Source organism: Syngnathoides biaculeatus, chromosome 16 (genome assembly GCF_019802595.1).
Source record: "Syngnathoides biaculeatus isolate LvHL_M chromosome 16, ASM1980259v1, whole genome shotgun sequence".
Lineage (NCBI taxonomy): Eukaryota > Metazoa > Chordata > Actinopteri > Syngnathiformes > Syngnathidae > Syngnathoides > Syngnathoides biaculeatus.
In genome coordinates, this window is record NC_084655.1 from 24,978,743 (window position 1) to 25,006,321 (window position 27,579).

General features: G+C 57.0%; 4 protein-coding genes and 1 long non-coding RNA gene across 18 annotated transcripts; 3 read left to right on the top strand and 2 right to left on the bottom strand.

Moving 5' to 3' along the window:
- Position 1: 1 nt before the first annotated feature.
- On the top strand, positions 2-5,707 carry LOC133514128 (properdin-like). Of its 8 annotated transcripts, none has more exons than XM_061845505.1 (12): positions 2-128; positions 830-968; positions 1,043-1,206; positions 1,592-1,756; positions 2,371-2,402; positions 2,581-2,781; positions 2,833-3,019; positions 3,100-3,396; positions 4,228-4,401; positions 4,990-5,193; positions 5,265-5,376; positions 5,436-5,707. In XM_061845505.1, exons 1-12 carry the CDS (start codon positions 62-64, stop codon positions 5,560-5,562), a joined length of 1,869 nt encoding a protein of 622 aa, XP_061701489.1. In that variant the 5' UTR covers positions 2-61; the 3' UTR covers positions 5,563-5,707. The 8 variants fall into 8 exon arrangements, with proteins under 8 accessions (XP_061701489.1, XP_061701493.1, XP_061701487.1 ...); XM_061845509.1 differs by lacking the exon at positions 2,371-2,402 and having other exon boundaries at positions 2,852-3,019; positions 3,100-3,228; positions 3,334-3,396; XM_061845503.1 differs by having other exon boundaries at positions 2,581-3,019.
- Positions 5,708-6,363: 656 nt separating this feature from the next.
- Positions 6,364-12,757, top strand: med15 (mediator complex subunit 15). 2 transcript variants are annotated; one of them, XM_061845500.1, is made up of 19 exons: positions 6,364-6,576; positions 8,240-8,327; positions 8,679-8,730; positions 8,822-8,845; positions 8,913-9,071; positions 9,261-9,409; positions 9,487-9,747; positions 9,875-9,943; positions 10,016-10,108; positions 10,173-10,291; positions 10,370-10,497; positions 10,597-10,731; positions 10,825-10,888; positions 11,124-11,193; positions 11,260-11,417; positions 11,553-11,719; positions 11,802-11,900; positions 12,278-12,456; positions 12,531-12,757. In XM_061845500.1, the coding sequence occupies exons 1-18, from the start codon at positions 6,509-6,511 to the stop codon at positions 12,415-12,417; spliced, it is 2,043 nt and encodes a 680-aa protein (XP_061701484.1). In that variant the 5' UTR covers positions 6,364-6,508; the 3' UTR covers positions 12,418-12,456; positions 12,531-12,757. The 2 variants fall into 2 exon arrangements, with proteins under 2 accessions (XP_061701484.1, XP_061701485.1); XM_061845501.1 differs by lacking the exons at positions 8,679-8,730; positions 8,822-8,845 and having other exon boundaries at positions 6,549-6,576.
- thoc6 (THO complex 6) lies at positions 12,443-16,233 on the bottom strand. Of its 3 annotated transcripts, none has more exons than XM_061845516.1 (13): positions 16,131-16,233; positions 15,374-15,465; positions 15,239-15,303; positions 15,053-15,156; positions 14,935-14,972; positions 14,812-14,860; positions 14,375-14,446; positions 14,204-14,306; positions 14,046-14,095; positions 13,895-13,957; positions 13,495-13,605; positions 13,301-13,429; positions 12,443-12,604 (listed from the first exon to the last, which is right to left on the bottom strand). In XM_061845516.1, the coding sequence occupies exons 1-13, from the start codon at positions 16,143-16,145 to the stop codon at positions 12,524-12,526; spliced, it is 972 nt and encodes a 323-aa protein (XP_061701500.1). In that variant the 5' UTR covers positions 16,146-16,233; the 3' UTR covers positions 12,443-12,523. The 3 variants fall into 3 exon arrangements, with proteins under 3 accessions (XP_061701500.1, XP_061701499.1, XP_061701501.1); XM_061845517.1 differs by lacking the exon at positions 12,443-12,604 and adding an exon at positions 13,039-13,175; XM_061845515.1 differs by lacking the exon at positions 12,443-12,604 and having other exon boundaries at positions 12,976-13,429.
- Positions 16,207-27,107, top strand: si:dkey-89b17.4 (zinc finger protein 646). Of its 4 annotated transcripts, none has more exons than XM_061845486.1 (5): positions 16,973-17,161; positions 20,456-23,127; positions 23,426-24,535; positions 24,622-24,720; positions 25,037-25,177. In XM_061845486.1, the coding sequence occupies exons 2-4, from the start codon at positions 20,624-20,626 to the stop codon at positions 24,698-24,700; spliced, it is 3,693 nt and encodes a 1,230-aa protein (XP_061701470.1). In that variant the 5' UTR covers positions 16,973-17,161; positions 20,456-20,623; the 3' UTR covers positions 24,701-24,720; positions 25,037-25,177. The 4 variants fall into 4 exon arrangements, with proteins under 4 accessions (XP_061701469.1, XP_061701470.1, XP_061701471.1 ...); XM_061845487.1 differs by having other exon boundaries at positions 24,622-24,718; positions 25,034-25,172; XM_061845485.1 differs by lacking the exons at positions 16,973-17,161; positions 24,622-24,720 and adding an exon at positions 16,207-16,310 and having other exon boundaries at positions 25,037-27,107.
- On the bottom strand, positions 16,724-18,991 carry LOC133514134 (uncharacterized). Its single transcript, XR_009798722.1, has 2 exons — positions 17,129-18,991; positions 16,724-16,980 (listed from the first exon to the last, which is right to left on the bottom strand). It is a non-coding gene; the product is annotated as an uncharacterized LOC133514134 (long non-coding RNA).
- Positions 27,108-27,579: the final 472 nt, after the last annotated feature.

Genomic DNA, 27,579 nt, shown 5'->3' on the forward strand with positions numbered 1-27,579 from the left:
CGGGAACAAACAACGGCGCGCGCGCTGGCTCGCTCCCGCCGACTTTCACTCGAAAGACGCCATGAAGAAGGTCAAGAGGATGCTCGACATCTTCGTGTTCTCGGTCGTCCTCGGCGCCGAGTTTGCACGTGAGTCGTACGTACGCACGCACGCACGGCGGCGAGGAGAAAATAGAAAAGCTTTGCCGGTCGGGCCGACGACGGTTTGAACGATACGGACGTGGCCATTGAGAGTTTTTATGGAAGGGCTTTTCGTTATTTATTGGCTCCTTTGACCTTTGACCGCTGTTTCTCTAACTTTCACAGCCGACTACCGGGAAACGAAAGCAAAAATCCGCCGTCTTGAACGCGAGAACAAATCATAGACGATCACGTTCAAAATTGTGCCCGGTTAAAAATTGAGAACATTTTGAAGGTCGGCCGCTTAAATAAAGGCCAGCGAAGACTGAATAGTTCTTGGCGTAGTCAAGAATCGCTTGGACAACACCAAAGTTTGTTTTGAGATGCTTTGCGCTTTGAAGGGGTCGGAGACGAAATGGACTTTCCGTTGTTCTCTTTCTGTGAGACGAAGAATTTGGTCCCGCCGCAACAAAGTTGCTGTCGCGGTGACGCCCCCTTCGCCGCGCGAGTCGATTCTTTCTTTATGAACCCCTCGATGTTGTTTTTGCGGCCAATGACTGAGAACGGATGACCCACGCGAGCGCGGTCGTTGCATCGCAAATGAAACGTCGATCGCGAGCAAAGTCCACGTGAAGCGAGTTTTTTCGGGAAGTAAGCTCGCGAGCGCGCGCACGTTAACGGTCGGCCCGCTCGCGACTGCGCCTGCGCAGACGCCGTGACCTGCTTCGCTCGCTTGGAGCGCTCGACCGGCACCTGTCGCGAAGAACTCGGCGACCTCGACGAGGACGACTGCTGCCTCAACACCCGCTACGCCTACCGGACTCCGGACGGAGACTGCCAGTCCTGCGGGTCAGCGGGCCGACGTCGGTCGGGAAAGCGCCCCCCGCGCCTCCTCCGTAAAGCTGCGCCTTGTCGCCTCGCAGTCCTCCGACGTGGTCCGACTGGTCGCCGTGGTCGCCGTGCAGCACCCTGTGCGGGGAGGGCGTGACGCAGCGGAGCCGGAAGTGCTTCGGCTTCGGCCAATTGGAGTGCAAGAATGCCGCCGACGCGCTGCAGACCAAACCCTGCGACGGCGCCTGCTGCGACGGTACGTTCCCGATCGGACTTTTTATTCGGGGAGGGGGAGATTGACGAGAGAAAAGAAATCTGACAAATCAAAAGAATCGTCTAACCCTTTCCAAGTCATTCAGTGCATTTGTATCAATAAGCTCAGTGATGAATGATAAATAAGACGTTTGTAACGTACAATTTTCAATCATTTTGAAATGGAGCGATGGTAACGGCGCTGCGTTAGCACCGTTAGCCACGGCCGCTCCGTTGAAAGCGCGACGTCGCTTGGAAGGTTTCGTTGGTTGCACGTGTGAAATTTTCGCTTGGTTAAATTATGGTCGCGGTATCATTTGTATTGTAAGTATTGACACCTCATTCAAGAAAAATCAAACGTTTGGCTCCAATGGCGCGCGTGTCCTCAGAGGGGTGGAGCTCGTGGCTGGCGTGGTCGCCGTGTTCGGTGACGTGCGGAGGGGGCGGAGTCAGGACGCAGGAGCGGCTTTGCCACGCCCCTCCCGAGTGCCTGTCGGCCTGCGTGGGCGTGTCCAGAATGGAGCTGCGGTGTGACGCCCCCGCCGGGTGTCCAGGTGCGTGCGGTCCAGATCGCCCCCGTTTCTTCCTCGACAGCCGGGGGGGGGAACAAATTCATTGCCGACGTGATGAATGCGATACTTGGGTAAGTGAAGGAATTGTTTGGATGTGTTCTTGATGTTTCCACCCCCACATATTTGCCGATATCCACAAAAGGTTCTTTTCAGCATTCCTTCACTCCTTGACGGCCGTTTTAATCATTGATGTCGTGTGTGCGAGGCTTTGGACTTGACCTTTGACTCCAGCTGTGATCTTCGTTCGCAATCGGCCGACTTTTGCCGTCTTTCAGTGGAGACGTTTTCGACCTGCGGTCGTCTGGAGACGCTGCTAGCTAGAACCGTGTGCCATCGCGGTCGGAAGAATTTGACCCAAGAGTAGCATCCGAGCTGAACTGAAGGGCTCCGAGAAGTGACCCTTGAGGGACTCCATTAACCCTTAACTAACTAACCCTAACCTCGTTGGCATTTCATGAGATTGCAAACTGTGTGACTTATCTTCTATGTTTTGTTCGCATTACACGAGCTGAATTTTGTGTCTTTTGGTTGCCGCTTAAAAGTGTTGAACGCGTGTGAGACGGGCAAAACTACTTTTTTTTTTTTTTTTTCCTCAGCGATCCTTCGGTACCGTGCTGCTCTCACCCAGGTAAAAAAAAAACAAACAAAAAAAAAAAAAACGGGACACACCCAACCCACCCTGTGGATGGTTAGCCTCCGATCAGGACACCCCAGGTCTCCCCCCCCCCCCCCGCCTCCCCCTTCAATTCCTGCGCCGTACCAACACAACTGCACGTGTGTGTGTGTGTGTGCGTGTGTGCGTGTAGTGCACGGCGGGTGGTCGCCGTGGTCGTCGTGGTCTTCGTGTTCGTCGTCGTGCTCGTACGACGACGCGGTGTCGCCGTCCAGACGGCGTCGTCGCTCCTGCTCCTCGCCCGCCCCTTCTGCCGACACGGTGCCGCCCGGGGACCGTTGCCACGGGGATGACATGCAGGTACAGGACTGCGGCCACATCCCAAAATGTCCAGGTGGGTCGCCGGGCAGGGTTCTGGGTTCCGAGCCGCGACGTCGACTTTCAGGGGCCGGTCTCCTCCGCAGTGGACGGCCAGTGGGGCGAGTGGTCGCCTCCGGGAATTTGCTCCGCCCGGTGCGGGCAAGGCCTCCAATTAGCCAGCAGGAAGTGCGATCGGCCTCCGCCCAAACACGGAGGCCGATTCTGCGAGGGGCCGAGCGCCCGAAGCAGCGTGTGTTACGTCACCTGCGCAGGTGCGTGCTCGTGCTCGCGCTCGCGCCTGCGCGTGCTCACGTTCACGTCCACGTCACGTCACGTCACGTGCGGTCGACAGTTGATGGATCCTGGTCCGGCTGGGCCAATTGGGGCGAATGTTCTTCTTCCTGTATCGCGGAAGGCGGAGCTCCCGTCAGGACTCGCCAGCGCTTCTGCTCTAGCCCCGCCCCTTCCGTCTACCCCCGAGGTGACAGTTGCTATGGCAACAGGGCGGCGCGCACACACACACACACACACAACTGGTCTCCGGCCAATGACGACAGAACCCCGCCCGTGTCGGTTGTTGTTGCAGGTGAGGGTTGCCGTGGCGACAACCGCTCCTCGGAGGCCTGCGCCGATCTTCCGCATTGCGCCGGTACGCAACCTGAGGGAAAAAAAAATCAAATTACTAGGAATAATACATGGCTGTTTGGGAAATTAATATTAGTAACAATGAACAATGAAATAGTTTTACTTCCACTAAAATAAAATGACAGGACATTTTTGTAGACTAAAACAAATGATAAAAAATATGCTTTTTTTTCCCCTCCCCTTTCTTGTGCGGGGGGAGAGTTCTTGAAAGCAATTTCATATTTTTTTTCCATTTGCCAATATAAATAATATCATCATCATCATCTTTGGGAAAATTGTCATTTTCACAACCCCATTTTTTGGAGAATTCCGATGACTATTGTCATTATTATTATTGTGGATGTATTATCGGCGGCACGCTGGAGCAGCCGTAAAGCGTCGGCCGGCCTCACAGTTCTGAGGACCAGGGTTCAAATCCCGGCCCGCTCCCATTCATCGAACACTCATAAATCGCCCCGTCGGTGCAATCGGGGTGCGACTGTTGTCCGTCTCCGCGTGGCCTGCGATTGGCCGGCGACCGGCTCTGGGATTTACCCGCCCGGTGACCCTTGTGAGGATAAGCGTCTATCCTCACAAGCGATATATTATCCGTGAACAAACGGGGCGCTTCCGCTCGTACCGAAACGAATATCGAGGAAATGTGGTTGGCTTGCAGTCACGAGATAACCCTTTGAAAATATAATAATATGCAAAGTACCTCCGTTAGTTTTTCAGAGAAAAAAAAAAAAGGGAAGAAGTTGAATTGTAACTTCCAAAAGCTTTTGAAGTAGCGATGTCAACACGATGGACGTGAATCACGCCGGCGTTGACGCGCGTGCGTTTGCGTTTGTGGCAGTCGACGGCGCGTGGGGGCCCTGGTCGTCCTTCTCGGCGTGTCCCGTCACCTGCGGCGTCGGACTGGAGGTGTCCCGCAGGAGCTGCGACAGCCCCGCCCCCGAGCGCGGCGGCCGCCCGTGCCCCGGCGACGAGCGCCGGACTCGCATGTGCAACACTGACGTCCACTGTCCGGGTGCGTCCTCCCCCCGTTCCTTCCGTAACGCCAAACGGGAAGGTCGCGACGCCGCTCGCTAAGTCAAAGAATTGTCAGGATTGAATGCCGCAGAGCAAACTCGGACGACCCTCGTGAGGATAGGCTGCGTGGAAAATGATTCGATAGTACTCGCGTTACTACGTCTGCTGCTTGCTATGTTTTTCTCAAGAGAATATGCTTGTGAGTAAAGTCATTTTACATCTGTATTTTTGCCATCCGTAGGCGAACTGGAATTTCGGACCTTTATTGCGAGTTGACAATACGGAAAATGGGCCGCCATCCAGTCAGCGTAACGTTGACCGCAAAAATGCCGACGATTGTTCGCAAACGACGGCAGAAATCGTACGTGTGTGGATGGGTGATGAAAATAGTTGTCCGTTCGTGATTAGATATAGCTGAATCGTAGCAGGCGTACCTGCGAGCGTCTGTCTACGTGTGTTGCTCCCCCATTTGTCTGGGGCCACGTCAATAGCGTTGGCTCTTCCCGTACGGCGTCCTTTTCCATTTTGTTTTCACTTTTCCTTTGCCGAGCGACTTTGCCTGCGCCCCCCCCCCCCCCCCCCCCAGTGGACGGCGTGTGGTCCGAGTGGTCGCCGTGGCTGAAATGCAAGTACCTGTTCCGAGGACGCGACATCCGCTGCAAGCACATCGGCGGAAGTCAAAGTCGAGAGCGCGAATGTTTGCATCGGGCGCACAACGGGTCCATCTGCGGGGGGGACGACCTCAGCCTCAGCCAGTACCGGGCCTGCTTCGACGTCAACGCTTGCTACGGTGGGCGACGCGTCGGCACGCCGCGCGTACAAACGCCCGCCGGCCTGACCGGAGCGCAACCGCTGTTTCAGTGAAGGGCAGCTGGGGGGGCTGGGAGGCCTGGTCTCTGTGCAAGCCGGCGTGCGGGGGGAACTCTCAGCGGAGCCGCAACAGGATATGTGAGCCAGATTACAGCGACTATCGGTAAGCGCCCGCGTGACACCCCCGGGGCGGTGGCTCCACTCAGACTCTGCGTTTGTCAGGCCCGCCATCAGCCGTTTGAAGCAGCCGGCCACCTTCGTGGGGACGCCGCTTTTGGACTGCGGGGAGGCGCCGGGGGGTGTCACCAAGGAGGTTTGGCCTTGTGTCAACGTGCCCCCCTGCGACTGACGCCCGCGTGCGTGGGGGGCCTTGCCAATAAAATTGTTGAGCATCACTGGTGTCTCCTCGCAACCGGAGGCTCGCGGGTTCGATCCTTCACGTGCGCGCACACAATAAATGGATAATTCCAACTTTGCACTCTGGAGTAAGTCAGGACTTGAGTCACTCACGTGGACGCTCGCTCGTGCAAACGTCGTGCAATCGGCCTCAAACGGCTTCGTGGAAGGGAGCAATGATGAAATGTCAACAACCTTGCAACACACAGCCAGAGTGGAGGAGGAAGAGATGGCGCCGGCCTTAATGTCAACCCGTAGCGACACCTCTGACTCGGAGAAGAACTGCAGCGCATTTTCAAAAGGGAGTGCGCGGGTGGCGCTCGAGAATCAACGCAAGGAGCCGCGGTGACGGCCGGCGCCGCGGTCGCCTCACGCGTTTAACTGGGAAAACCCAACAGGAGCAGCATACGACTACATAGTACTGCATATTGATCAAGTATAAAGAAGCCATAACTCGACCTTTGGTTTGTTAAAAGACGAAAGTCCTCAACATGCGCTCGCTCACGCGCGCCAAACCTTTATGTATCCTTCCGCATCCGGTAAACCGGTCTAAGCACTTCTTTCCGGTTCGGGCCCGACAATCAAACAATCGTAAGGACTTGAAACGTGGACATGGACCGCAAAAAAAAAAAAAAGGAGGTTCCGAGCTCAATACTCGCTGCGCTCTGGCAATGAAACACTCGTCCGGTAGGTGGCAGTCGCGTACAGAGCAGAAACTGGCGTCGCCATTTCGCTGAACGCGGAAGACGTAGAAGAAGACAAGGCCCGAAGAACGAGAAGAAGAAGACGACGACGACGACGACTCCGACGACCGGCTCGTTAAATTCACGTTTTGTTTTGTTTTGTTTTGATTTTTGTCTCACACCCGTTCTACCAACTAGTTCTTGTCTTTCGTCCCCATGGAGGTTCCGGGACCCGACAGCGACTGGAGGAGTCCTCAGTTCAGACAGAAAGTCGTCGCTCAAATGTGAGATTTGCTCTTCTTTTCTGTATTTCCAGCTTCGTTTCGCTCCATCAAATACTACATCTAGCGACGCAAGTATTAAAATGCACATTTGTCCGGAGCACACCGGTGTCGGGGGCTAGATCGCGTGACGTTAGTTGCCTTCTTTTCAGCCGCCAACTTGTCCTTCGTACGCTTGTTGGCGACGAGCGTGATCGAAGAGACCACCCGGTCCGTCCGTCCGTCCGTCCGTCCGTCCTCAGGGTGCGCCCCTGAGCTGGCCCAATTTCAGCCCCCGCGGCCCTAATGAGGGGGAGACCGGCAAATGGCCCGTTTTGCCATCGGATGTCAAAATCATCTTTATTGGCCAAGTATGCAAGGAAGTTGGAGCTGCTCGAGGACCGCAGACGTCGACGATTGCGCGGAGCCAGTGATGGAAAACAACTGTGCAAATGATGCAAACCTCCAGCATTCCGAGCGACGCCCGGGCGCAGACGGGGGCCGCGACTTCAAGGAACGGGGGCAGTTGAAAAGGACTTGAGGTTGGGACAATGTGGCAGATCCTCGTACGGGTCAACGACACACGTGCGTGAGTGCTCGATGATCTGTAATCATAATTGGCCTGCCAACAAAACGCGCCCTTTCAGGAAGTTCATTGCCAGGGAGGACAAAGTTGAGGTTTCGTCGACTTTTGCTTTTGGGCTTTGACAGCCTTGAGGTGGTGCCGTTCGTGTAGAGAGAAGAGAAGCGGGGAGAGGACGCGGCCCTGGGGCGCCCCGCCGCCGAAGAGCGCGTGCGGACGGGGCCGGCTCCTTCGGCCTCGTCCGCCGTGTCCCCCCCCCCCCCCCTTGTCAGGAAGCTGGCTGAGCCGGAGAAGTTCGGATGGTGCGGAGGAGCACAAAGCCGAAATCCACCGACGGGATCCTCGATGTGGCGAAGGGGAAGCGCTGTCCCATCTTAAAGAAAAACAAACGTGTCGTGTCAGTCATTATTCGCTTCATGTGGGAACTCGGCTCGAGCTGCTGCGAAGTCTGCGTTCTGGTGCCGAGCACCCCCCCCCCCCCCCGGGGAATTCTTGTCAAAAATGACTCCAGGATCTGCATCCCATCATGTCCTCCTCCTCTCACGTGGCCTCTTCCAGGTTGTCTTTTTTTTTTTAAGCCACTCGTTATATGTTGCGATATTGGATATCGGTGGGCGCTGAGGGTGTCGCAAAGCGTGCGGGGGAGGAGCTAAACAGCGTTGAAAGTGCACATTTTGATTTCGTCAGCCGTTCTCTTCTGTATTTGATTTGCTCGCTATGATGCTATTGTGTTGGCCGTGCTGCCATACTTTTCCGTTTCCGTGTGACGCCGTCGGCGTGTACTGTACTGTTCTGTACTGACCCGCCTCCACAGGCAGCGTGCGGCCCAATGGACGCTTCTTCTGCTTGTTCCTCACTGCCTCGTGAGCGCCATCACCTGGTAGGTTGCGTGCCGGCATTCATGCTAACAGTTCGGTTGGACAAGTCACACGAGAGCATTTGCAAATGTTGGCGGGCGGCGCCTCGTCTCTTCAAAAGAGCTCGAAAGACGTACCGTTGGGAAAAACCGGCACATTTCAATCAAAATCTGCAACGACGCCGGACCCCCCGCTCGTCATAGAAAAGCAAAAATCCTCATCGTGTGGCGTCTCGTTGTGTTTGCAGCGAGGAGGCCATGAGGAAGGCGGGAAGCGGACACAACAAGTCCAGCACGGACATGGAGAACCACGTTTACGTCAAAGCCAAGTCCAGAGTGAGTTGCCGCGCCGCTGGAATGTAACAAATGGGCCGCCCCCCCCCCCCAAAATAGGGAAGGGGTGCACCGTCGTGGGGGGTGGGGGGGGGGGGCTTACTTTGCCATTTTCCCCCAAAAATCATTTCTAAGTCTGGGAAAGTTCAGTTTTTGGGGATGCCAATGAAGTCAAAATTCTGGTCAGCAGTCACAGAACAAAGGCCCCCCCCCCCCCCCCAAATGGCATTCGGCATTTCCTTTCCCCGTTGTCGTCGGCTGCAGCCGTACAATGTCAGCGTGTCGGCAAAAAGATGTGAGAGGAGAGGCGGGGGAACACGGACCCCGCCTCTGATGGGCGCCGTGTATTTGCAGGAGGAGTATCTGTCTCTGGTGGCCCGGCTCATTATCCACTACCGCGAAATCCGTGAGTGATCGATCGACCGCTCGTTCGGCAGTCCTGACCCCTGACCCTTGACCGTTGCCTTGTTTTTTTTTTTTTGTGGGGGGGGGAACAGAAAAGAAGACACTGGGCGGTCCAGGTGAGCACGCGTGCCCGTGTCGCCGCACGCGGGCGGCGCCTGTAACGGTGTGCCTTGTCTCCGCCAGATCCCATCAACGCCCTGACTAACTTGACGGGCGTCGGAGGGGGCCCGGTCCCCGTCGGCATGGGGCCCCGCCCCGCCGGCGCCCCCGTGGGGGGCATGGGGGCCATGGCGCAGATAGGCCAGCACGCCATGCCCGGCGTATCTGGAAACCCGCAAAGCTGTGAGTGCGTTCGCCGGGCCACGGAGGAAGTCGTTCCTGTTGCTGTTTAGTTTCTTCGCTGGGGGGGAGTCGGACCGCTCACGTGTGCGCGGACGTCGTTTTGACTCACAACGGAATCAAAATGGCAAACGCTCGCGAGGTTCCGCGTGTCGTCTTGTGAGCCTCCCCCCTTGTTGTCCTGGTCCTCAGTGGGGGGTCCCGCCCAGTTGTCCCTGCAACAGCAGCAGCAGCAGCAGAACTTGCAGTTCCAACAGTTTCAGGCTCAGCAGCAGCAGCAGTTCCAGGTTCAGCAGCAGTTGAGAGCCCAGCAGCAGCAGACCCAGCAGCAACAGAACCAGGTAGCACCACTGGGCCGGGTTTGGGGTCGCCGCTCCCTCGCCACCTTTCAGCCCTTCCCGCTTCCTTTTGTGCGCAGATGCATCAGTCCAGGATGCAGCAGCAGCAGATGGTGCAGTTGCAGCTGCAGCAGCAGCAGCAGCATGCGCAGGCTCAGTCCATCCAGCACTTGGTCCAGCAGCAGCAGGCGCAGCCGGGCCCCATGCAGCCGCTCCTGCAGCAGCAACAGGGCGCCATGGTGCCGCAGTCTTTGGCCGGGCAGATGGCGCCGGCCCAGCACGTCCCCATCAACTCGCTGAGTCAGCAGCAGCAGCAGCTCAAGATGCAGCAGGCCTTCCAGGTCAGAGCCCCGGTCCCTAAGATAGCGTCCGTCACCCCCAACCTCCCGATGCATCGCTCCTATGCCGCTGGTCTAAGCGGCCGTCCCCGTGTTCTGTCCTCACCCCCGCCATGCCCGTGTGTGTCAGGTCCGGGCAGCGATGCAACAGCAGCAGCAGGCGCAGGCGCAGGCGCAAATGGCCGCCGCGACAGGACAGGTGAGTCGCAGCCCTCAGCGGGGAATCCGACAAGGAATCGCCGGCGTCAATGACGCGAGCCCTTCCGCCCAGCTGGTGCGACCCAACATGCAGATGCCGGCCCGGCTGACCCGCCCTCCTCTGGTCGGCTCCATCCCGACCCCCAACGCCGCCGTAACTCAGCAGGTACGACCTCTGACCCGTGACTTTTTCGGGGCCCGTCGGTCATCGGGTGGCTTCGTCCCGGCAGGCGCAGCAGCACGCCATGATGTCGTCGCCCTCGCCTGTGCAGGTCCAGACCCCCCAGTCCATGCCTCCGCCCCCCCAGCCCTCTCCCCAGCCTCCCGCTTCGCAGCCCAACTCAGCCAGGTAAAAGCCCCCCCCCCCCCCCCCCCCATCCCGACCTCCCGTTTTGCGGCTTAACCCTCGGCCGCGCCCCGCCCCCAGCTCCGGTCCCGCGCCGTCTCCGGGCGGGTTCCAGCCCAGCCCGTCCCCCCAGCCCTCGCAGAGTCCCTCCACCGCCAGGACGCCCCAGAACTACGGAGTCTCTTCCCCTGGCCCGCTCAGCACTCCTGGTACACACACACACACACACACACACACACACACACCATTTGAGGACATCATGTGCCCCCCCCCCCCCCCCCAAAAAAAAAAAAAAAAAAAAAAAACAGGAAACCCAAATTCCGTTATGAGTCCGGCAGGGGCGGCGTCCCAGGAGGACCAGCAGTACATGGAGAAACTCAAACAACTTTCCAAATACATCGAGCCACTACGCCGGATGATCAACAAGATTGACAAGAACGAAGGTGGGGGGAGAGGGGGGGGGGTGCGCGCTACGGGTGGGGGGGGGGGTCCCCCTAAATGCTAACGCCTTTCCCGTGTGTGGTTGTTGTTGTCAGAACGGAAGAAGGACCTCAGCAAAATGAAAAGTCTCCTCAACATCCTCACGGACCCCAACACCAGGTGACCCTCGACTTTGCGTTACCGTGGCAACAGCATCCTCGCGTACGGCCTCTTTGTCGCCGAGGGCGCGTTACCGTGGTGACAGCACGTGGCGTCGCTGCGATGCTAATTTTCGTAACCGCGGCGACGGCCCGTTCTGAAAGTCCGCTAGTCCACATTAGCCTAGCGACGCTCCGTAAGCTAGTCGGCGTTACCGCGGTGACGGACGGCTCGCCGATGTCCTCCTTCCTTTCAGGTGCCCTCTGAAGACTTTGCAGAAGTGCGAGATCGCCTTGGAGAAGCTGAAGAACGACATGGCGGTGGTGGTGAGCTGTGACGTCATCAGGCGCCGTGCGGTCGTCACGCTCACACGTGTGTGTGTGTTGGTTTAGCCCACCCCTCCCCCGCCCCCCCTGGCGACCAAGCAGCAGTATTTATGTCAGCCCCTGCTGGACGCCGTCATGGCCAACCTCCGCTCGCCGCTCTTCAACCACTCGCTGCACCGCACCTTCGCCCCCGCCATGGCCGCCATTCACGGCCCCCCCATCACGTAAGCCTCACGCGAAGCCAAACGGGCGACCGTCTCCCGCAAAAGTTGGTCGGGCTGAATGGGGTCAAAGGGCGCCCGCCGCTCCAATCAAATCCAAATTGCAAAAGTTTACAAGTACGTTTGGGAACTGCGCAGCGCCCCCCCCGTCTCGTCCCGTAAGAGGAAGTGTGACGAGGACGAGCGCCAGACGGTCCCCAACATCCTGCAGGGGGAGGTGGCCCGCCTGGATGTCAAATTCCTGGTGCACCTGGACCCGGCCCACTGCAGCAACAACGGCGCCGTGCACCTCGTGTGCAAGTTGGGTGAGCGAGGGGGAACCCCCCACCCCCAATTTAGGATCATCTTCATCTCTGTTGATTTCATGTTTTTTTTCCTTGGGCCCAGAGGACAAAAACCTCCCCAGCGTTCCTCCGCTGCAGGTCAGCGTTCCTGCGGACTATCCGGACCAAAGTCCCTACTGGGCCGACGGCGCCGATCAGTATGGTAAGGCTGCGTTGGCGACATTGACGGTTTTCATCTCTTCAAACCAAAATATGCCTCGTGCCAAAATCTGGCGGTCATTCACCAGCGGCTGTTTTTGGTGGTGGTGGTTGGGGGGAGGGGGGGAGGGGGGTTGGGGGCACGCAGGCGGACGTCCAAAGTCCACACGGACGGACCCGGCCGGTCCTTAGAACTGGTTGCCCCCGCCCCGGTTTTTTTTTTTTTTTTTAAAGGCTGGGAATGCATCGCAAATGATCATCAGTGCCAATGTTTGAAGTTACAAGCCTGACGGATCGCAACAAATTCACGTTTTGATGATGGCATTTTGGAAGTACGTCGTTCGTGGAGAAGCTCGCCAACGACTTCCCGCCTGTGCGCAGGCGCCAACCGCTTCCTGCAGGCGGTCCACAGGACGCTGGCGTCCAAACTGCTGCAGCTTCCCGACAAACACTCGCTGACGGAGGTTCTGCACACGTGGGCGCAGAGCGTCCGCCAGGCGTGTTTGTCCGCCGCCAGATGATGCCGCGACAAAACAGCGCGAGACCGCCGGCGAGCACAGGTGGCGTTTTATTCACGACGCTTACAAGAAAATAACAGTCAAAAGTTGACAGCTTTGTTTGTGTGCTTCAAAAGCGTAACGAGAAGGCTCGGTACGACACGTTGGTGAAGACGTCCACGTACCGGCTGCTTCCTGCCGCCGTCAACACCTGCAACACGACATCGTCGTCAGGACCCACCAGGATTTCGCACCCGTTTGTTCCAAAAAAGCAATAAGCGTGACTTTTTTTCAAAAACAAAGTGCTTGTGCTCCGTTACTGTACAAAAAGGCAAGTATGCATTTTACTCGAGAGAGAGAGAGAGAGAGAGAGAGAGAGAGAGAGAAAAAAAAGCAAAAGCTTCAAAGGGGAGTTAACGAATCAAAGCCACCGTGGCCTCTTTGAGGAACGTGCCTACGTGACGCTAAGCTAGTGGGGGCAAAAATGTTGCACTGGCCCCTTTTGCGGACGGCCAGAAGGACGCCTGCCTGCGTCGTCCAATCGAACTGAACTGGGGAAATGTGGCTCATTTTTCAATTCTGCTCCAACAATGACCACGTCAACCACGTTCGGTTTGGTTTCCCGCTTGTTGCGGTTTCTGTGGGCTTCGCCGCAGCGTGTCGTCTCAGGTGAACGCGCATATGTTTGGCACCGTTTTTACACCGGATGCCCTTCTCAGGGAGCGGAGGCCCCCCCAGTGGGATCCGAACCCACAACCCGTATTTCCCACACGTAGTGTTCACTGTAACAATAAAACTGCAGGTTAGGGACAACATGGGACAGATTTCTTCTGAAAAATGGTGACAAAACCGCCAAGTTGAAATTGTCAGAGGAGCGAATGACCCAAAAGACGAGCGGGCCTGTTACCTGGTGTTCCGCACTGTTGGCGTTGAGCTCCAGGCTGTTGATGTTGTCGGGCGTGCACGGGATCTGAGCCTTGACCTCCCCCCCCAGCAGGCAGTGGGACACCGCGGCACCTTGGCCCACCGCCAGAATCTGCGTCGGGACGGACGCGCGGGTTCAAAGCCGGCGCCGCTCGGGCCGAGGCGGGTTCCGCTCACCATGTCCTGGTAGAAGCTGGCTCGTCTCTGGCAGCCGCTCAGCGCGAAGACGGACGTCGGCGTCAGAGAGCGAAGGTGCCACAGGGAAAGGGACGGCCCCCCGCCGCACAGCTGCGCCAAAACCGCCGTCAGGAACCGGGATCGCGCGACGGGCTTACGCGTACGGCGAACCTCCGCATATTTGCCGTTCAGCGTTTACATATTTATCCATTTGCTGGTGACCGAAAACTTTTTTTTTGTTGGAGCGAGGAGGAGGAAGAGGAAGAGGAAGAGGGTCGGACCCCCTGTGGAATTTCACCTCAGGAAGGACGTTCTCAAGGCCGAGACCCTGCCGTGAAACTGGTCTCGGGGCGCATTTTCAAGCGGAGGTCCGCCGTACCGGATTTGGGGGTTTTCTTACCATCCAATCCGAGTCGGTCGTCAAACAGCCGATCCACTTGCCAAACTGAGGGCGGGCACATTTCTGACAAACGGCACGGCGGCGGCGGCACGATGAATGAGCGAAAGCCTCGCAGTCGCCCCCTGGAGGGAGTTGCGCGCCGGCCACTTACTTGGTACTTGTGCACCTCCACGCAGTGGACGCACCGAGACGTCCTGCAGTCTGCACACAAAAAACACGGAGGGGGCGCCGGCCGCGTTTGAAGCCGAATTTGGAAGTTGAAATGTGGAAAGTGGAAAAGGTGCAACCCGTCGGGCGGGGGAGACTCACCCCACATCCGGACGGCGCCGTCCTCGCTGCCCGACAGAATCTCGCCCTCGCGCTCCCTCACGCTCAGGCAGTGAACGTAGTCCGAGTGTCCCCGCAAGACGGACTGCGGACGCACACGCGCAAACGTCAGCGCCGCCGACTCACCCCGCTCGTTCGTCGACTCGCTCAGACCTTGAAGACGCCGTTCTCCAGGTCCAAGACGTGAACGTTGTTGTCGCCGCCGCCGAGCACCACGCTGTTGTCCTGACACACAAGCGCAACTTTTTTGAAAGGGGTTTCTCGCTTCTTCAACGGTCGGCAACTTTATTGGGATTTTGAGGCCGCGGCCCGTCCCGCCCAGTCGCCGCAGAGGGACTTGAGAAATTCTGGTTTTGAAGAAGGCCGCCGGGCCCTCGAGAACTTGGGACTTTACGGGAAGCCGGTCAGCGCATTTCTTCAAGTCCGCGTGCGACTGCGCTTTTGGTCTCCAGCGATAAGACCCTCACGTGATGCCGTTCGGTCTCACCGGAACCAAAAGCCCGACAACTGCACGAGCGAGGCCGGAGAGCGTACCAGTACGTGGATAACAAGAACGCGGAACGGACGCCGACGGGCGTTGCCATACTCACTCGAGGGTTGACGACCATGGCGTTGATCTCGGGAATCTCCATGTTGGCCCTGAAGCAGAGAGAGAGAGAGAGAGAGAAGGCGGGTCACGCGAGGCGCCCGTCGACCCGGGACCGGACACTCACTTGTACTGGGGTCTCTTGGTCCACAGCGCTTTGACGTTCTGAAGGCAAACACAAGAAAGAGCAAATGAGACACAAGCTGCCGCCGTCCAGCCGTCGCGCTCGCTCGCTCGCTCGCAACCTTCTTGATGAGTTCGGCCCAATTCCAGGCGCTGACCGACCCGTCGCCGGCGCTCAGAAGATGCCCGCCGAACGACTCCAGACAGAAGACCGGACCGTCGTGAGCTGGAACGCACACAAGACGGACAGACGCTCAAGACGGACAGACAGACGGCAGACCGTCGGACGGCGCCGCCACCTCGTTCACCTGGAAAGGTCAACGCGGGCTTCCGAGCCGCCTCCGACGCGTCCGGACTCAAAGCTGCACACAAACTGACGCCGCCACCTTGGTCACAATCCACGTCGCCGTCGTCGTCGTCACCCGCGGCGTCGTCGAGCTCACCTGAAGATGGCGATCTCTCCGTAGTTGTTTCCCGCCGCCAAGAAGCGTCCGCACGGCGAAAAACTTTGCGAGAACACCGACATGTGCAGAAGCTGCGGACGCGGCACACGCTCGTCAAGGGACTCGGCCGGCCTTTTTAGATGCGCGCCCCCCCCAATGCCTACGACGTTCATTCCGTCGTCCATCAATTTTCTGAGCCGCTTATCCTCACGAGGATCGCGGTACGGTAGCGCCGGAGCCTATCCCAGCTGTCATCGGGCGAGGTACACCCTGAGCCGGTCGCCAGTCAATCGCAGGCCACACGCAGACAAGACAACAGTCGCACTCACAATCACACCAACGGGGGCTCCAATGAATGCAAGCCTGTTTTGGGGATGTGGGAGGAAAGCCTCACAGGCACGGGGACAACATGAGAAGTCCACGCGTGGGGGGCCGGGATTCGAACCCAGATCCTCAGAACTGTTCAGCCCAACGCTCTACAGCTGCTCCACCATTTCTTTTCTTTTTTTCATAACGACACTTGAATGTTTAAACCCGGATCTAATTTTCCCTACATACCACAATAATCCCACCTAAAAAAAAATAAAATACATAAAAACTAAAGATTTTTATCCTACTCGAAGTTGTGTGAACTATTTAAGAGACGGCATCGTCGCTGTCATGCTTTCGGCTCTCTACGCGTGTCGGACTCAAATGAAGCAAACTCACAAGCAAAATGTTTGTAGACGGTTTTGAAAAAGGAACAAATGAAATTTACCTCGACGGGGCCCATTGTCGCGTCGCGTCGAGCGCGCTCGCTGCGGAAGCGCGGAAATATGACGTCACGGGGCTTGGCATTCTGGGACTTGTAGTGAGACAAAAATCAGCATCCACTTTCAACATGATGCGGGCGGAGACGCCGTTTGGACTCGGACTCTTCAAACCACTTTTTTCTCGGGTAGTATTTTGTCAAAGTTGATCTTGAGTTTTTGTGTTTTGCGGGAGCACATTGGGACAACGTCAAATTGTGGAAATATGTATTCCGTTTTATCGTTCATAGTATTGACTCGGGCGTCACTTGTGATTGGAAACATTGTATTTCTTCATTAATGATAGCAATAATACCAAGCACGTCTTTTTTTTCAACTTGATCATTCTTGTGAAATATCATATCCACAATTCCAAATATTTTTTTTTATGGGGGCGAAACCAAACAATAGACGAGTCCCATAGTTAACTGTAAACCTGTCATTCTGCGTTTAATGTTTTGATTTCAAATCCCCTGGCTCCTTTTTTGTTTCCTTCAAATGACGCTTTTAATAAAGTTTTGTTTGTTTTTTTTTTTTTTTTAACAACGGTGGAAGCCATCGCTACACGTTCTTGTTTATTTTATGTATTTGTTGTTGAAAGAGGGATCACAACAATAACAAGAAACAAGAATGAGTCCAAGCAAAGCAACGGTGTCGGGGGCTCAGCGAGCCAACATGGCGCTCGCGTCTTTCGTCCGCATGAAAACGCTTCTGGGCAGGTCGCACGAGCGGGTCACAGACGTCAACTCGGCGTCGCCGGTTCGTGGTGCTTCTCGGCCGGACGCGGCGCCGCGCCGCGCCTGCGCGGCGGAAGTGCTTCTTCGTCGTCGTCCCGGTCGTCGTCGTAGCGGCGGCGGACAACCGAGTGTGGAAGAACAAAAAAAAAAAAAAAAAATGTACGAGAAATAAACATGGCGAGTCTTCGCTGAGCAGACGAGTGTCGCATCCGCACGCCGACCGAGCTCACCTCGCATAGCGGGACGCGGAAGCCGGCGGACGGGTAAGTTTGACGCTCGGAGCGGCTCCCGAAGCTGCGGCTCCTTTCCCCCCTCTCGACATCTTTGTGTAGCTGCGGGCTAGCTAGCTCGGCGGCTAGCGGACGGGGCTGATGCGGCCGCAAGGCAGGCCGGTCGGTCGGTCGGTCGGCCGCGGCTGCACCGCCGTCAGCCCAAAGATTGCGGACAACAGCGGGCGGGCGTCTCGCGCGCGTTGGTCGCGGTTCGCTCGTGCCGCGGTTCGTTTGCCGCGAGCGGCCGGCCGGCCGGGCGGGCGCTCGCTAGCTAGCCGACGTTAGCGGGCTACTCGTCGTTTCTGGCCAAAATGGCGTTTTGGTCAAAGTCAAACGTGTCGTTCAACGGTGGGCTTTTTCGGAGGAAGGGAGGCGCGGCTGGCCGTCACGATGCGGGGACGGAACCGAACCCGGGAAGCAGGCAGGCAGGCAGGCTCGTTTGAAGCAGTGCGATGACGACGCTAACCGCGCAGCGAACAAAGCTCCGTCAAACCGGAACCGTGCGGCGGGAACGATGCCCCGCTTTTGTCCGCCAGATGCGTCCCGGAGTCGGGCCAAGGTCAGGCGGCCCCCCGCGGCCCACTCTCCCGCTCCCGCTCCCTCTCCGTCTTGCTCCCCCTCGCCATTGCGCCGGCACGTCCCGGCGCTCGAAGAACAACACGAGGACGCAGATATGAATCCGCCTGATTTCCTGTCCAGTGCTGTTTGCGTTCACGTTGCCATAGAAACACTGCTGGAGCAAATGTCCGAGTTTTAGCGGTCGTCATTTTGGGACGTTGGACCTGTCCTGCTGTGGCTCATTCGTGAGATAGGAATGAGTGAATTCTTCCAAATCTGGACTCGCTCATCAATCGACGTTTGCCTTGGGGACCTCGGTGGTTCCTGCAAAAGTCCCTTTTGGACAGCTGGTGGGACTTCCCTGAGATAGTTTTTGCGTCATGGGACGGATGTTGATGATTTGCCCAAAATGGCCGTTCCACAATTTTGAAACTTAGACGGAGAATTGATTTATTTCTTTGCGATCATTTCAACATGAAGAAGGGTTTTGGATTCGAGATGACCTTTGCACTTTACGGTGGCTGTCATGACAGTCTCGGGTGGACTTTTGCGGGTTTGGTCTCCTTTCTCCGATCGACTACCGAGTTTCAGTTCCAAATGTGATAGTGTCGTTTAAAAAAATGAATGGAACTAAGGTAACGGCGGTCCGTGTCGACGCTACTCTTGGGCCGTGACTTGTATTTTTTTTTTTTTTTTTCTTGTTTACCATTGAACACAATTCGCTTCCCAGCGCAGCGAGTTTTCGACGGACGACCTCGTGACCCCGTCCGTCATCGCTGCCATTCATTTCTTTACTTGATAAACATCAACTTGAATAAGCAACCCGAGGGATGTCCGAGAATATCGCAGTATTGGACGGGTACGCGATTGCTGCGCCGTCCTCCCCAAAATGCGGATGACAAATCACATTCAGACATGGGACGTCAGTGGTGCCCAAACTGTGGCCCGGGGGACAATTTTGTCCTGCTGGCCACTTCTCAGCGGCCCGCGGTCGTCTTCTTGTTTTCCCTCGGGCTTGTCATCATTTTCCACGGGAGCCTCCTCACTTCCTCCGTCCACCTTCCTGTTGGTCTTCCTCTCGCTCTTTTGCCCATCAGCTCTCTCCTCATCAGGCTCGCTTTCTTTCTTTTTCTTTGTGATCCTCCTTGCCTGCTAATTGACCCCTCTGTGGATATTGCGCAATCCGCGTCACTGACCAATCAGAGGCCAGAGATCCGCATAGACCAAAGCCCGTTTTTGCTCCCGCCATTTTCTCAGACAACATTGCATGGTCCAGTATAGGTTTAGTTAGCGTTTTCTCGCGTATTTGGGTTATTTAACAAAAAATATGGTTAAGTCACGGACTTTGTAATCGTGACGACGGGTATCCTGAAAGGCGAGTCGGTGGAGTTCGATTCGTACCCTTTCCAAAACCGAAGACCCGGTACGAAAAATGCCTTCGATGGATCAAACATTGTGGAAGACTAAATCCATCAACTAAATCCATCTAATATCAACGGGAACACACATGTTTGCACCAAGGTATGCCCTATATTTGATTTTCAATACACGTCTCGTATAAATGAATGAGACGTTCTCCGCTAGCATAACACCGCTGCGTGTGAACGATTGACACACTTATTCCTTGTTGAGCGATATTTAGCGACGATCGGACTGCGCAAACGTGTCGCTTTCTTGCCGGCTCGCGGCCAGAAGCTTAACCAAGACTGTGTTTGCGCGAAGATATGCCCTAAATTTGATTTTCAATACACGTCTCGTATAAATGAATGAGACGTTCTCCGCTAGCATAACATTGCTACGTGTGAACGATTGAATGAAACGAGAAGCACGGCGTCTCTCTCAGTTCAGAATGTATTGAATTGTATTTGCCATTTTTTACAAATTGTTTGTCTTGCGTCAGCGCACGTGGCGTGACGTCGCTTCGGGAGGCGTGCTTAAGTGCCCCGTACGGAGGGGTCAATTTTGACTTGCATTGATCGGTACCGCCTACCCGACGGGGCGGTCAGGATGTGGAGGGTCCAAAAGGTTACCTAGTTGGAGTGGTGTGCAAATCTTCAATAGTAGGTAGAGTGGTGCCGACAAGCCGTTCAGCGGTTTTGATTGTGTTTTCTTTTTCAACCTTTCTAGAACCGGGGCACATAAAGGAAAGGCCAGACCAGCAAAGAAGCCCGTGGCAAAAATTACACAGTGAACATGAAAAAATGATTTTGCTTTTGTCTTCATTTCTATACCCGATGTGAAGTCCGAGTCTGTTCTGGTTTCTGACGTCCTTTTGTATGCACGGCAACAGGTCAGGACTTTCTGCCATCTCGCGGAAGAGCATTCAATTGTTTAGCGTGACTCAAAAGGGTCGGGGGGTCGGGATCGCCAGCCTTGACCCCTTTTTACAAAGCCAGACTTTGTTTGTAGTTCAGAGATTGAAGGGCAAAGCTTTTCTTTTTTTTTTTTTTTTTTTTTTTGGGGGGGGGTATGCATATGCATTCCCTTTATGCAGGAACAGTTTTACTGTGTCTCACTGGATTTTTTTTTTTTTTTTTTGTGATTTCTCTGTGAATTCTTTGTATTTGATTTGGATGTTTTATCGAGGATCACAGTTGATCAGTTGAACATAACTTCCGGGTGGGAGGCCAAGACAAAGTACCAACTGTAAACAGACTATCAATATCAATATTTCTCTTGTATCTGCCTTAATACGCATTGTTGATGCCCCCCCTCCTGTCTCCATAGTAACACCTCACCGGCCGCCTGCGAGGAGTGCGGCCCGATTGGCCGTCGGGCACAAGATGTCCGCCGGCAGCGCTCTGGACTTATGAAGAGAGCCCCTCCCGCGAGTCCCGATGGTTACCGGCGGTCACACCGTGGGGACTCCCACCTGAAAACTGGCGCCAAAGTACTATGGCAATGCATGATATGAGTCGCGCCAAGGGTTTCCCCTGTAAAGAATGTGATATGGTCTGCCCCAGTACTCCAAGTCTTCTCGAACATATGAAAGCACATTACCAGCAAGGAGAGAGCGCCCGTTTTGAGTGTGAACAGTGTGGACGAATTTACAAGCACGCAGCTAGCTTGGCCAACCATAAAAAGTCTCACGAAGTGGGCTCCTTCCAGTGTCCCGTCTGCACCCGCACCCTGCCCAACGCGGTGGCCCTCAAGAATCACCTTCGCATTCACACCTTGTCCCCAAGTAGCGCTCAAGCCGAAGAAGAGAGCGAGGAGACGCCCGAGGAAGGAGGCCCTCACGAAAGGGACTACGCCCTCAGCCAGGACCTCTCGGACGGCTTCGGCCGCTCCCACTTGAGCGGCGGCCACCTGCAGAGCCACGAAGGTTCCAAAAGTTCCCCCGAGTCGGACGACGCCTGGGACCGACCGTTCAAGTGCGACCAGTGCGACAGAACCTACCGGCACCACGGTAGCTTAGTCAATCACAAGAAGTGTCACCAGCAAGGAAGCTTCAAGTGCCCCGTGTGCTTTAAACAGTTTAGCAACCTGGCTGCCCTCAACACCCACGACAGAACTCACTCCAAGTTTAAGAACCCCGCAGGGTCCATGGTGAGCAGTAGCGGCGGCGGCGCCGGCGCCGGCCTCCACCAGTCCGAGCGCGGTGGCGGTGGCGGCGGCGGTTCTCAGGCCACCCAGAGCGACAACGCCAACTCCTGGTTCTGCCACCTGTGCCAGATCGCGCTTCCCACCAAGGCCGACTTCCAGGAGCACATTCTCTTACACAACACAACCTCGCCGCCTTCCCTCGGACTGTCCCGGAGCTTTCCCGGCATAATGCCTCACAATCTGAGCGCGGTTCGATCGCCGGCGTACACCCCGGCTCTCGGGGATCCTCTTCCCTTGCCCCCTTTGCCCGGTGACAAAAGAGGTCCCTACGACCCCATCATGGGCCCTCCCATCAACAATCCCATATACACGTGCGCGTACTGCGGTGCGGGACATCCTGACCTGGAGACCCTGAAAGTCCACTACCTGACCCACGACCCCAACCCTGCCCCGCACGGCCCGGAGAGCGCCATACTCGGCTCAGAGACGCTAAGCACCGCTTCCCAGGGCTCGGTATCCTCTTCTTCCGGAGGCCGGGCGGAGCCGTCGGGCTCTCCCGAAGACAGCGAGCGCCGCTTTAAGTGCGGCGAGTGCGGCAAGAGCTACCGGCACGCCGGCAGCCTGGTCAACCACAAGCGCTGCCACCAGACGGGCCACTATCAATGCACGGTCTGCTGTAAGCAGTACCCCCACCTGGCGGCGCTGCACAGCCACCTGCGGAGCCACAAGGGGCGCTCCGCCAGCCAGCCTTTGGGCGACGCCAATGACTGGTTGTCTTCCGAGCCGCTGACGCTGGACTCTCAGCAGAGCTACGTGCAGGAGAGCAGCGGCGCCACGACGCCCATCTCGCTGCCGGGAACCCTCGCGGACCCCGGCCACTTCGGAGCGGACGGGGGTCACGGCAGCGCTTTGGACTCGCTCGAGTTCCACGACCGCTTCGACGGCGGTTCCTCCGCGCACCGCCAGGCCGACCGCCACGTGTGCGCCGACTGCGGCGAGGTGTATGCCGACGTGTCCGGCATCAAGTCGCACATGTGCCCCCGCCGCGGTCAACCGCCGCCGCCGCCGCCACAGCAGCAGAGTAACATGTCTAACGGTTTCATAGGCAACTTGAACTACCACAACTCCGGCAGCGGCTCACTGGCCTCCGGCGGTCTGAAGGAGGCGGGTGGCGGTCAGCGACCGTACTCGCAGGCCGCCGGCAAGAGGCCGGGCAACGCCGACAAGGATGACGACGACGGGGAAGTCTACCAGTGCTCCGTGTGCGGGAACCATTACGCCAGCCTTCGAGCCCTGCGCAGCCATCTGCGGAGTCACGCCAATAATCCGTCCGGCCTGGATCAAGATTGGAGAATGATCTGCTCCACTTGTGGCCAAAGCTTCTCCAGGAAGCAAGACCTTCTAAATCACCAACTCGTCCACGGTCCTCAGAGGCCCGACGGTCAACAACAGGCCATGGGAGGCGACAAGATGGACGGGCGCAGCCACATTTGCGTGGACTGCGGCGTGTTCTTCGCTGACCGCCACCACCTTATCACCCACCTGTGTCCCGGTAAGAATCGGGCCGGCTCGCTGAGTAAGCAGGGCCTCAACGGAGCCAAAGGGATGTCCGGGGGCGAGGTCGCGGGCGGGAGTCGCGACGTCGCGGGGAACGGCCGGCGGGCGGTGGTGGACCAAAGCGACAAACCGCACAAGTGTGACCAGTGTGGGCGGGGCTACAGGCACCCGTGCTCCCTCCTCAACCACAAAAAGTCCCACAAGACCGGCGTGTTCCGCTGCTTGGTGTGTCAGAAGCGTTACTACAACCTGCTGGCCCTCAAGAACCACCAGAGGACCCACTTTGACCTCAAGCGGTATGGCACCCTTTTTTTTTTTTAACTTTTCCACCTTTTAAGGAGCCGTGAATGTCTGTATGTAGTCCAGGGTGATGCTCGGTTTCAGTCCAACTATGAAATAAAGTCTTGTTTTTTTTTTAAAAAAAAAAAGAGAGATCTGATCTGAGGCATATCATCCTGCAAAGTCTTAAGTCTGCTTCTGCTTGTTGACATATTTGCGGCCCGTGTTAACACGCAACAAGAAAAAAAAAAATGCTTAGGAGATGAATGCACGTGTAAAAGGACGACAACGTTGACGTGTCCCTCCCGACTGCAGGCACAAGTGTGAAGAATGCGGAAAGGCGTTCAAGATCCAAAAGCAGCTGATCAATCACCTGCGTCTCCACGAGGAACACCGGGCGAAAGGTCTGGTGCGGACCGGCCCCAACGCCTCGCGATACCAGCAACCCGGCCCCTCTCAGATGCAGGGCGTGCGAGGGGAGTCGCCCAAGGGCCCCGCGGCGGGCGTCAAGTACGCCCACCAGGCCTTCAAGAAGCCCTACTCGTCGGCGGGAACGTCCAGGCCGCAGAAGTTCGACCCGGCCGAGAGCGGGCGGCGGCCTTTCTCCTGCGAGGAATGCGGCAAGACGTACCGGCACGCGGGCAGCTTGGCCAATCACAAGAACCTCCACAAAATCGGCGAGTACCACTGCAACGTGTGCAACTCGACGTACCCCAACAGGCTGGCCATGAAGAACCACCTGCGGCTCCACTTCGCCCAGAAGAAGCACAACTGCCAGGAGTGCGGCAAGGGTTTCCGCACTCAGCGGCAGCTGGCCACGCACACCACGGCGGGCCTGTGCAAGGGTCCGCAAGGTCCGGGCGCCCAGATGGACTTCGAGTGCGACGGCTGCTGCGAGGGCTTTCCGTCGGCCCAGCAGCTGGCGGCGCACGACTGCCCCGCCCGCCACCTGCCGTCCTCGTCCTCGGCCTCGGCCGACGTCGGCGCGGAGCGGAGCTCGGCGGACCCGGACTCGGACGAGAGGCCGTACGCCTGCGACCTGTGCAGCTGCGCCTACAAGCACGCCAGCTCTTTGCTCAACCACAAGCACACGCACAAGACGGGCGACTTCCGCTGCAACTTCTGCGATAAGCCCTACACCAACTACATGGCCCTGCGCAACCACATGCGCATCCACACGCAGCGGAAGAAGCACATCTGCCACACGTGCGGGAAAGCCTTCCGCCTGGCCCGCTTTCTGCGGAACCACCAGAAGGTCCACGAGGAAGGCGCCACCCCCTTCGGCTGCCCCGCCTGCGGCAAGAGTTTCCAGGGCAGGTCCGGCCTGGCCCGCCACCGCTGCGGGGACAACCAGGCGGGCCCGGAGGTCAGAAGGAAGGCGGGCGAGGGCCAGGGCCAGGGCCAGGGCGACCAGTGTCGGTACACGTGAGTTGTCCTCTTTTCCTTTTGTCATTCTTGGTCCTGGTGCAAATAGTCCAGATGAATTTTAGCTCTGCGCATGTCTATTCCAGGTATATGATCTCCAATCCGGCTTCCTTGGGACCATTCGCATGCCGGAATTCGGATTTTTCTGAAGTTTGGACAAATTGAATTAGTGGAGAGACAGACCAGTTAAGTCACCCCCGTTTGCTTTCAGTTAGCATCCACTCTTGTCTTTGTGCTGCTGCTGCTGCTGCTGATGTTGTTGTGTGTCATTGTGTGCGACCGGCCCACCTGTAGACAAGATTAGGAAGGTGACCCGGCGGCGGCGGCAGACCGGGGTTGTCTCTCCGCCCCGCCCAGCCCCGCCCCGCACCCACCGGTGCTCTCGCTGGCTAAGCCGGATTGCAGATCATATACTGTTGACGCTGACGCTAACGCTAACGGACATCCGACGTCTCGGCGCGCTTCCGTCCGCTGTCTGACGCGGTCGGTGTCTGTGCGCAGGTGTGACCAATGCGGACGCTCTTACCGCCACGCCAGCTCCCTCCTCAACCACAAGAACACGCACACGCTCGGCATCTACCACTGCGCCGTGTGCCTCAAGACCTACTCCAACCTCCTGGCCCTCAAGAACCACCGTCGCATCCACTCGGAGCTGCGGCGCCACCGCTGCCACGACTGCGGGAAGAGCTTCCGGGTGGCCTCGCAGCTCCGCAACCACCGGCGGGTCCACCAGAAGCAGCAGGAGCTGACCTGCGCCTCGTGCCGCCGCGCCTTCCCCACGCGGGCCAGCTTCCGGCTGCACATGGAAATCAGCCACGGCCAGGCGCCCCCGCGGGGCCCGGACCCGACCTTGGCGCGAGAGCGAGGCGGGCGGGAGGCGGGGCCCAGAGCCCACGTGTGCGAGCAGTGCGGCCGCTCCTACCGCCACGCCAGCTCCCTGGTCAACCACAAGAACAGCCACAAAACCGGAAGCTTCTTCTGCAACTCGTGCCACAAGCACTTCCCCAACCTGATGTCCCTGAAGAACCACCGGCGCATCCACACCGAGCCCAAACGCTACCAGTGCCCCGAGTGCGGGAAATCCTTCCGGGTGTCCACGCAGCTCATCTGCCACCGCCGCATGCACACCAAGGAAAAACCCTTCACGTGCTCGCAGTGCGACAAGCGTTTCTCCTCCAAGTCCAACCTCAGGCACCACGTGAAGGTCCACTGGGCGGGCGGCGCCTTCATTTGAACTTGCCGCGCCCACTCGGCCAGACCCGGGCGGCGGACGGGGTTTGGACTGACTTTGCGTACGTACGCCCTGCCCTGCCCTGCCCTGCCCTGCCCTGCCCGGTCCGGCGTGTCCTCGGGGAAGCTCCGAAGCTCCTGATCGTGTAGACTAGTTTGTGTTCATGGTGACACGTGTACGTGTGTAGACGTCTTGAGCTGTGATGAACGGTAATCCTCGTGGCCCTGCGCAAAAGGGACCTTTGTCATTTCTAGCGTAGATTTTTGCAGTATTTATTGACTGGACGCCGCAGCTCTAGTCCGCGTCGTGATGGTAGCGTGCGCGCGCGCGCCGTTTGTCCGCTGAGTTTGAGGTCTCGACTTTTCTAACGTCTTTTTGATAATTTGTTCTTGTTAAACTGCCGACGACTGAAGCGAAAGGGATGACGGACGCCGTCGTAGAGCGGGAAATGGAATTTGGAGGTAGAGGACGTCGGCTCCCCGCGTTCTCGGTTGAATGTTGACTGTGCTTCTTCTTACACTTGTATGATCGTCGTACGCATGTCACTTTGTATTTTGTATTTCGTGTTTTGACATCAAACTCGACTGTCAACTTCATTTACACGCATTAAAAGACTTGCACAAACGCGCCAGAGGCCAAAAACGCCACGTCTGTCCTTTCACGCGTCTCGGTGGGGTCGCCCCGAAGTGGTCGCCGGGCCTCTACGCTCACACGGTCACCAAGTTGGATCGGAAGGCGGATTAGAACCGAAGCGGCGCTTCCGCGGATGTCTCGGTGAAGGCGGCCTGTCGATCTTTCCCAAACCAAGCGAGTTTCTGGAGAAAATGCGGGTAATTGCTTGAGTTTTACACTTCAGCACGCTTGGCGTGCGGGAACCTCCTTTGGCGTTTTGCCTGCATTTGAAAGATTTTGTCATCCAAAAAAAAATCAATTGGTCGGTTTTTGTCTCGGGCTGTCCCTCGTCAACAGACGTCGTTCTCCATAACGCAGCCCTTTTCGGTCCCCTCCTGTCGACCGACCGTTGGGACGCGTCAATTGCCGCCGACGACAAAAAAAAAAAATCATGGACGAGCGTCTCATTGGTCACAAATCCTTCTCGTCCTCACCTCAAGACTTCTCACCTTCTCCGTTGACGCTAACCCTTACTCATCCTCCGCCCCCCCAAAAAGTGGCCGCCCTCCCTCTCAAAATCTGCTGTTGCAAACCTGTTTCATGACCCCCCCGGACTATTAAATCTCCAGAAACTCTCCCTTCTAATCGGGATTCTTGTTTGTCACGTGGCGGTTCCATTCGCACACATTTGGGCACGCGTTTGTCCATTCACACGCGCGCCTGACAACAGGAAGTAGCCATGACAACACTGAACAATCGTCTTTTATTTCATGTTTCCATATTTGTCAGCTTGGCTTTTTTTTTTTTTTGTCAGAACTTAAAATGTTGGACACATTTAGAAAAGACGCATCTGCATAGAGTTGTCATCTTAAAGATCAATGGGAGGGGGAGGGAGGGGGGAGGATGCGACCGTTCAGGGGGGGCTCAAAGAGGTTATACTGGCACGTCACACCAACAAAAACAAAACAGCCAACAGCAGCACGAGGTGGGGAGGGGGGGGGGGTCGGGGAGCTGTTTCCAATCGGGGGGGGGGGCTCTTTCGTGGTTTCCGAGGGAGGGGCGGATGGCGTTCACGTTACACTACACGCACACAAACACGCTAAAAGAAACGCACGAGTTGCATTTCCCGCCAAAGTTGAACGAGCGGCGCCGACGCGCTGCGCTTTGTCCTCTTAAGTCCCGAGCTTCGGCGCCACCGAAA

Excerpts from the sequence above, each read along its gene's own strand:
- med15 (XM_061845500.1), top strand. The coding sequence starts at position 6,509 with ATGGAGGTTCCGGGACCCGACAGCGACTGGAGGAGTCCTCAGTTCAGA. Across the intron at positions 9,072-9,260 it reads ATCTGGAAACCCGCAAAGCT|TGGGGGGTCCCGCCCAGTTG; the intron begins GTGAGTGCGTTC and ends CCTGGTCCTCAG. Across the intron at positions 9,410-9,486 it reads CCCAGCAGCAACAGAACCAG|ATGCATCAGTCCAGGATGCA; the intron begins GTAGCACCACTG and ends TTTTGTGCGCAG.
- si:dkey-89b17.4 (XM_061845485.1), top strand. The coding sequence starts at position 20,624 with ATGGCAATGCATGATATGAGTCGCGCCAAGGGTTTCCCCTGTAAAGAA. Across the intron at positions 23,128-23,425 it reads ACCCACTTTGACCTCAAGCG|GCACAAGTGTGAAGAATGCG; the intron begins GTATGGCACCCT and ends TCCCGACTGCAG. Across the intron at positions 24,536-25,036 it reads GGCGACCAGTGTCGGTACAC|GTGTGACCAATGCGGACGCT; the intron begins GTGAGTTGTCCT and ends GTCTGTGCGCAG.
- thoc6 (XM_061845515.1), bottom strand. Across the intron at positions 15,304-15,373 it reads GGAGAGATCGCCATCTTCAG|TTTGTGTGCAGCTTTGAGTC; the intron begins GTGAGCTCGACG and ends TGGCGGCGTCAG. Across the intron at positions 14,973-15,052 it reads GGGCCGAACTCATCAAGAAG|AACGTCAAAGCGCTGTGGAC; the intron begins GTTGCGAGCGAG and ends GTTTGCCTTCAG.
- LOC133514128 (XM_061845502.1), top strand. The coding sequence starts at position 62 with ATGAAGAAGGTCAAGAGGATGCTCGACATCTTCGTGTTCTCGGTCGTC. Across the intron at positions 1,207-1,591 it reads CGACGGCGCCTGCTGCGACG|AGGGGTGGAGCTCGTGGCTG; the intron begins GTACGTTCCCGA and ends GCGTGTCCTCAG. Across the intron at positions 1,757-2,580 it reads CGCCCCCGCCGGGTGTCCAG|TGCACGGCGGGTGGTCGCCG; the intron begins GTGCGTGCGGTC and ends GTGTGCGTGTAG.